At 38.9% G+C, this 8,254-nt stretch overlaps 1 protein-coding gene across 1 annotated transcript; it reads right to left on the bottom strand.

Annotated features, from left to right (window-relative positions):
- Positions 1-982: 982 nt before the first annotated feature.
- Positions 983-7,473, bottom strand: LOC139606616 (GATA zinc finger domain-containing protein 14-like). The gene is made up of 8 exons (XM_071458877.1): positions 7,431-7,473; positions 4,139-7,318; positions 3,945-4,009; positions 3,594-3,778; positions 2,867-3,108; positions 2,253-2,314; positions 2,010-2,158; positions 983-1,914 (listed from the first exon to the last, which is right to left on the bottom strand). Exons 1-2 carry the CDS (start codon positions 7,471-7,473, stop codon positions 4,272-4,274), a joined length of 3,090 nt encoding a protein of 1,029 aa, XP_071314978.1. The 3' UTR covers positions 983-1,914; positions 2,010-2,158; positions 2,253-2,314; positions 2,867-3,108; positions 3,594-3,778; positions 3,945-4,009; positions 4,139-4,271.
- Positions 7,474-8,254: the final 781 nt, after the last annotated feature.

Raw genomic sequence — 8,254 nt, 5'->3', positions numbered from 1 at the left:
TTGACATTCATATAAGACAATATATATCTTTACAAAAAAAAAGTTAAAAAGTACAATAAAAATAGAGAGGTGCTGGATTACATTGGAGTATTGTCCGATCCGTGGCTTTGGTGGCATAGTAAGGGAGTCTTTGGGGAGGGAGCCATCCTCCACCCATCAACCACCCACAATCCACTCTGCCCATCTCAGTGCAAAGGTAACAAAACAAAGCTCATCCAAGATTACAAATAGGCCTACACAATATAGAATACAGTATTTTAACATTATTCAGAAGCATATCTCTGGGAAAAAAGTCAACAGCTCCATAATATAAATTTCCTGAACTATTCCTATCCACTCAGGGATTGTTGGAGACTCCTTATTCAGCCATTTCTTGGTTCACTGCTGCATTCATGCAAGAAGAACAGGGTGTAAGTGTTGCAGTGGCTAAGTACCTGTCACCAGACCTCACCCGTATTTGGCACCTGTGGGGAATTTTGAAGAGCAAAGTGGAGTAGCACTCCCCCTCAAGCATCAGGGCTCTGAGAAGGTCATCTTCCAGGAGTGGAACAGATTATATGGGACACTATGCCTTGAACTTGTACACTCAATGCAGAGAAGAGTCAGCACAATCTTAGAAGTAAGGGAGGACATACTAAGTACTAAAATATTACATATTTGGAATGAATCAAGGGTGTGGTCAAGGGTGTTATTAAATTTCATTTTGTCACCTTCTTATGATTTGAAATGTTAATCATTTTGGAGAAAGAATATTTCTTCTTCTTCAGAGGGGTGTGCTCATTTATGCTGTGTGCTGTTCTTATGTCTGACTAAACACTAGACATTGCAAACCTTTCACACTTTGTAGCAGTCCTCAACTACTAAGACTTTGCAGATATCTATATATTATCTTCATGGACAAACCTGAATCACTGACTCTGTTGAGAACATCTGATTGAGACAGTAAGTTTTATGAAATAATGAGACAGGTTTTGATTCTCTGTATATGTCATCAGTGCCTTTAATGAAAGCTTCTTCATTATACAGTGATATATGTTTTTATATCCACTTAAATTGAGACATTTTTTTTTACTATTGTTTTTGTATCCTGATCATCTTGAAGACAGTATTTCTTTCTAAAATTATACAAAAATACAGGTAAGCTCACAGAATACACATATGCATGATAATATAAATACATATAAATAAAAAGTTGACTGGATTGTCATACAGGACATTGTTCAGACATATATTTAATGAAGGCCATGACATTCAACATGAATCTGACTGGGTCAGGTCTGGAGCAAGGAACAAATAATGGCTGAATGATTTTCTTTACTAAAACTCTTTCTCAGTCAACTTTACTGACTGGACAATTATATGGAGTAAAACATAATTTAATGTAAATAATTTGGTTAATATCCATTTCAAAGGACTTACCTTTATGGTCAATTTAAAAGGTAGTGTTTCTAAATTATATTATTATAGCACAATACATTCAAATTGCATTCATACTTAGTGGAAAAAAAATGGTCTCAAGGTTTCATTTGCCATTACTCAAGTTTTTAAGCCATACATCTGCAGGCATAGTAATTTCTTTTCAGTAGATCAGGTGCTTAAAGTTGTCTCTTTCTAGGACATCAAACAGAGAATAAGGAAAAGTTCTAACTAAGGGCCTTGCAATCAACTTCCATTATGAAAGTGTTTGGTTGTCCCAACTTTGAATTCAATATCTGGTTCTATCCCTTTCCAAGCCATTTAACATTTACAGACAATGCCCTTTTTCATACCAGTGATAGCAGTCATTTTCTAATGGGATTTCACATGGACATCAGCGTCGACACTATTGCTGGCTTGATAGCAGCCATGACATCAGCACCAGGCAGGATGCAGTGATGACACTGAGACTCTTGTGGCTGACTCCACTTGACACTTCTGTAAATATTGTGAATAGGAAAAAAGATTTTGATTTAATTAACAGTTCGGTGATATTATAACATTTTGATAAAGTATCATTCAATATTGCTTACCTGTGCCATCCACAGAAATGGAAGCGGTGTCAATGTTGAAGGCTGTGACATTTGAAGCTGCACGGACCAACACATTTGCAATCTGAGTGTTATTAGGAACAGACGTAGATGCAAAGGCGATGTCCATGTTGTTGATGATTGATCCATTACTGCAAAAAAAATAACCAAAAAGTATGAATTTGATTTGTATGAAGGTATCACTAATATTGTTAAGGCTCTGTCAACATAACAATAGCAAATTACCTGAATGAAACCACGTTCAAAGAGCGGAATGAAGAAAATGCTTCTCGATAGAAAGGTTCGAGCTGCAGACATAAAAGCAAACCAATTGTAAGTGCATTTATTTTGTTGGCTTGTTTTTCTTTATTTGTGTGTTGTATTTTTTATTATGGTATTTAATTTGTAACATGTAATAATTCTGTTAAACTCCCTGTTAACCCAATTTCCAGTTTTGTGTCCTATTTACTGTATGTGGAAAGATAACTTACATTGTTTTTTTCATCTCATGTAAAACAGGGTTTCCATCTATTGTGATCTTGCATCATTAGGAATTATTAAAAGCGTACACTTCAGTGTTAAATTAGACATATGTTTGCATTAGACTAGAAAATGGAAGTTAACTATTAATTGGAAATTTACTATGTGCAGAAATCATAGTGAAAATATGTTTGCAAAGATGGAGGGTGACTAGACAAATGTAAAAGAACAATAAATGTAAAGAAATGATGTCATATTGTAGAATACTGTTAAATTATATACCTAAAATCATGGCCATCTTGTAAAACATTTCAAATGAATTTTTATCAGGATTCCTAAACTCTGCTAGGTTTCACTCTAAGAGAGAGAGAGAGACTTACTGTTGACTTAATCAGGGAGGCTCGACTTGTGAATGCTGTAGATGATGGATTCTGCAAGTCAGTAGTAAATGTCTCTCCAACAGATCTGAAAGTCACCCGCCTTGCTGTGACTGCCTCGACAGTTGTGGTTGTTGTGGTTGCTGTGGTTGTACTTGCAGTACCTGTAGTTGTTGTGGCAGCAATGGTAGTTGTAGTGGCAGCGATGGTGGTTGTTGCTGTTGTATTTGATGTAATGTTTCTTTCTGTAAAAAAATGAACAATATGAAGAAAAATTGTAAGAAAATATATAATAGCAGCCAAAGGGTATATATACATAACATATAACAAACATATACATCACAATATGACGTATGTTAATTTGTAGTAAGTAAAAGTTTAAGTCTTGCTTCTGTTTGTCACATGATAATTATGATTGTGTATGGTCTTTATCAACCCAGCAATTTGTGAAAAGACAGGAAAGGAATCAGGAGTAAATTTGACAGCAAAGTCACTAATTGTAAATGATTTAAACCCCATCCTTATTTGCAGTAAAACACAAAACTGGAATGGTTATTTTCAGATGAAATTGTGGAATACATCAGCAATTATCTTTAGACAATTCATACTGAGAAACAGCTTTTGTATTGTTGACTGAGAAAACAGAATTGTTTATTGTGTAGTTCACCATAAAAAGTACCAAAGAAATTCTAATAACTAAATGACTAAAATGTAGGCATTGTTTACTTACCAGTTACTCGGATGGAGTCGGTTTCAAGAGAGATATTGAAGGTGTTGTTGGGGTTAGACACAGCTTCTACTAATGTGTTTACAATATCTGTATCCTGTGGGATTTCATCAGCTGTGGCAGTTTGGTTAAACTCAATCCCCACCTCTGCTTCAGTATTTTCCATTCGAGTTCTGGCCACAGCTCGTCTGCATAAAAAAAAAATACATATCTCTTAACATTAATAAGTTCTACCTGTGTGTAAGTATTCCATTTTTTTTGTAGCCATCATTAACATTAAAAACTCTGATATTGATGATCACGACCCAGGAAATTAAGCAAAGTCAGTTGGTTTCTCAAAAATGAAAATGTTACCTAAACCGTATGACAAAAGTGCGGATGAAAAGAAAGCCAAATCTTGCTCTGTAGATGATATCGCACTGTGGGAAGGAAGCAAATACAAAAATATTAACAAATTAAAAATACAATGTTCTCCAATTCAACTGCAAACTCACTTAGGGCAACTAGAAAATGAATGAGTAATGTGACCATTTAAACATTGTACTCACGAATGTTACAACTTCTGTCTCAAGAGCCTGAAACTGAGCGCTGTTTGGATCATTGAGTTCTTCTGTAAATGGTTGCACGAAGGTTGCTGCAAGAACCACAACTGGTGGAGGAGCTGCAATTGTAATAGCAGTACTAGGAGCACTTGTTGTAGTTGATCCACCAATTGTTGTTGATCCAACAGTTGTTGTTGAACCTCCACTTGTAGTTGATCCACCAGTTGTTGTTGATCCACCAGTTGTTGTTGAACCTCCAGTTGTAGTTGATCCACCAGTTGATGTTGATCCACCAGTTGTTGTTGATCCACCAGTCGTCGTTGAACCTCCACTTGTAGTTGATCCACCAGTTGTTGTTGAACCTCCAGTTGTTGTTGAACCTCCAGTTGTTGTTGATCCACCAGTTGTTGTTGAACCTCCAGTGGTAGTTGATCCACCAGTTGTTGTGGATCCACCAGTTGTTGTGGATCCACCAGTTGTTGTTGAACCTCCAGTTGTTGTGGATCCACCAGTTGTTGTTGATGCACCAGTTGTAGTTGATCCACCAGTTGTTGTTGATCCACCAGTCGTTGTTGAACCTCCACTTGTAGTTGATCCACCAGTTGTTGTTGAACCTCCAGTTGTAGTTGATCCACCAGTTGTTGTGGATCCACCAGTTGTTGTTGATCCTCCAGTTGTTGTTGAACTTCCAGTTGTAGTTGATCCACCTGTTGTAGTTGACCCACCAGTTGTTGTGGATCCACCTGTTGTTGTTGAACCTCCAGTGGTAGTTGATCCTCCAGTTGTTGTTGAACCTCCAGTTGTTGTTGATCCACCAGTTGTAGTTGATCCACCAGTTGTTGTTGATCCACCTGTTGTTGTGGAGCCACCAGTTGTTGTTGAACCTCCAGTTGTTGTTGATCCACCAGTTGTAGTTGATCCACCAGTTGTTGTTGAACCTCCAGTGGTAGTTGATCCACCAGTTGTTGTGGATCCACCAGTTGTTGTGGATCCACCAGTTGTTGTTGAACCTCCAGTTGTTGTGGATCCACCAGTTGTTGTTGATGCACCAGTTGTAGTTGATCCACCAGTTGTTGTTGAACCTCCAGTTGTAGTTGATCCACCTGTTGTTGTGGATCCACCAGTTGTTGTTGATCCTCCAGTTGTTGTTGAACCTCCAGTTGTAGTTGACCCACCAGTTGTTGTGGATCCACCTGTTGTTGTTGAACCTCCAGTGGTAGTTGATCCTCCAGTTGTTGTTGATCCACCAGTTGTTGTTGATCCACCTGTTGTTGTGGAGCCACCAGTTGTTGTTGAACCTCCAGTTGTTGTTGATCCACCAGTTGTTGTTGATCCACCTGTTGTTGTGGAGCCACCAGTTGTTGTTGAACCTCCAGTAGTAGTTGATCCACCAGTTGTTGTGGATCCACCTGTTGTTGTGGAGCCACCAGTTGTTGTTGAACCTCCGGTGGTAGTTGATCCACCTGTTGTTGTTGAACCTCCAGTAGTAGTTGATCCACCAGTTGTTGTTGAACCTCCGGTGGTAGTTGATCCACCCGTTGTTGTTGAACCTCCAGTTGTTGTTGATCCACCCGTTGTTGTTGAACCTCCAGTAGTAGTTGATCCACCAGTTGTTGTTGAACCTCCAGTGGTAGTTGATCCACCAGTTGTTGTTGAACCTCCAGTTGTAGTTGATCCACCAGTTGTTGTTGAACCACCAGTTGTAGTTGATCCACCAGTTATTGTGGATCCACCAGTTGTAGTTGATCCACCAGTTGTAGTTGAACCTCCAGTAGTAGTTGATCCACCAGTTGTTGTTGAACCTCCGGTGGTAGTTGATCCTCCAGTTGTTGTTGAACCTCCAGTTGTAGTTGATGCACCAGTTGTTGTTGATCCACCAGTTGTAGTTGATCCACCAGTTGTAGTTGAACCTCCAGTGGTAGTTGATCCACCAGTCGTTGTTGAACCTCCAGTGGTAGTTGATCCACCAGTTGTTGTGGATCCACCTGTTGTTGTTGAACCTCCAGTGGTAGTTGATCCTCCAGTTGTTGTGGATGCACCAGTTGTTGTTGATCCACCAGTTGTAGTGGATCCACCAGTTGTTGTGGATCCACCTGTTGTTGTTGAACCTCCAGTGGTAGTTGATCCTCCAGTTGTTGTGGATCCACCAGTTGTTGTTGATGCACCAGTTGTTGTTGAACCTCCAGTGGTAGTTGATCCTCCAGTTGTTGTGGATCCACCAGTTGTTGTTGAACCTCCAGTTGTAGTTGATCCTACAGTTGTTGTGGATCCACCAGTTGTTGTGGATCCACCTGTTGTTGTTGAGCCTCCAGTGGTAGTTGATCCTCCAGTTGTTGTGGATCCACCAGTTGTTGTTGATGCACCAGTTGTTGTTGAACCTCCAGTGGTAGTTGATCCACCAGTTGTTGTGGATCCACCAGTTGTAGTTGATCCACCAGTTGTTGTGGATCCACCAGTTGTTGTTGAACCTCCAGTGGTAGTAGATGCACCAGTCGTAGTTGATCCACCAGTTGTTGTGGAGCCACCAGTTGTTGTTGAACCTCCAGTTGTAGTGGATCCACCTGTTGTTGTTGAACCTCCAGTGGTAGTTGATCCACCAGTTGTTGTGGATCCACCAGTTGTTGTTGAACCTCCAGTTGTAGTGGATCCACCAGTTGTAGTTGATCCACCAGTTGTTGTGGATCCACCTGTTGTTGTTGAACCTCCAGTGGTAGTTGATCCTCCAGTTGTTGTGGATCCACCAGTTGTTGTTGATGCACCAGTTGTTGTTGAACCTCCAGTGGTAGTTGATCCACCAGTTGTAGTTGATCCACCAGTTGTTGTGGAGGCACCAGTTGTTGTTGAACCTCCAGTTGTTGTGGATCCACCAGTTGTTGTTGACGCAGCAGTTGTTGTTGATGCACCAGTTGTTGTTGAACCTCCAGTGGTAGTTGATCCACCAGTTGTTGTTGATCCACCAGTTGTTGTTGATGCACCAGTTGTTGTTGATGCACCAGTTGTTGTGGATCCACCAGTTGTTGTTGATGCAGCAGTTGTTGTGGATCCACCAGTTGTTGTTGATGCACCAGTTGTTGTTGATGCACCAGTTGTAGTTGATCCACCAGTTGTTGTTGACGCAGCAGTTGTTGTTGATGCACCTGTTGTTGTTGATGCACCAGTAGTTGTTGTGTTTTGAGCAGCAGCAAGCTCAATGGCCACTATTTGTTAAGAACAGAGGTATTAATGAGTTTAAAATAATATTCTTTTTTCAGAGCACTGTGCGCACCTTCCCTTAATATTCCATGAATCACTAACTTACCTGTAAGTATCAGCAAACTTGATAAAACTGGTCCAAAACCCATTGTGACTCTTGAACCTGCAATTTTTGACAAGACAGTGACTTCCAAAAGCAGAATTAACAGCAAACATCTGAATATATCTAACAGTAACTAACTACAATTTGTAATAATAATGAAAATGTAATGATTTTCCCCTATAATATAAACTATATTTTCAGTTTTTAGGAGTTAATACTTGATTTCAATTTCTAGGACTAGAAATAAAATTTCACCAAAATTACATTTCCTATCACACAGTTTTGTTAATCTTAACATTCTTCTTCTCAGTTCTTAATCTTAAGTGTCCTGAGCGGATGTTTCACACATAGAGTGACTTTTGGTTATTACAGTATATTAAAGGGGGCAGCCAAACAATATGTGGATATATATGGATAATAATAATATATATGGAAATACAATGAAATGCACTGTAAAAATACAATGAAATGCACTGTAAAAAAAATAAAAACCATCTTGTATTATTGAAAAATTTATTTTCAAACATTTTGATTAAAACTGAGTAGAGTATTTTTTGAATAATATACTCTAGCAATATAGGGGTAGGGTCTTTAAGATTCCTCTTGAACACTCAAAAATGTGTATCATAATCATAAAGCAGCCTTTAAGATCTGGTTTAAGATCAAAAGCAGTCTCAACAAATACTTTATATTTGAAACTAAAACAGGTTTTCTACTATCATTTCAAAAAACATGGCTGATGGATCTGAAAACTATATAAAATGTACTTACATGTGCTGAATGAAATTAATTTGCTGTTTTTCCACTAAACAGTCATAAGCTCTACC

The sequence above is a fragment of the Trachinotus anak genome, unplaced genomic scaffold (assembly GCF_046630095.1).
Source record: "Trachinotus anak isolate AG129_WGS33_773 ecotype Australia unplaced genomic scaffold, CSIRO_AGI_Tana_v1 ptg000023l, whole genome shotgun sequence".
NCBI classification, from domain to species: domain Eukaryota; kingdom Metazoa; phylum Chordata; class Actinopteri; order Carangiformes; family Carangidae; genus Trachinotus; species Trachinotus anak.
The sequence above is the reverse complement of the archived record's forward strand: the minus strand, read 5'-3'. Positions and strand labels throughout refer to the sequence as shown.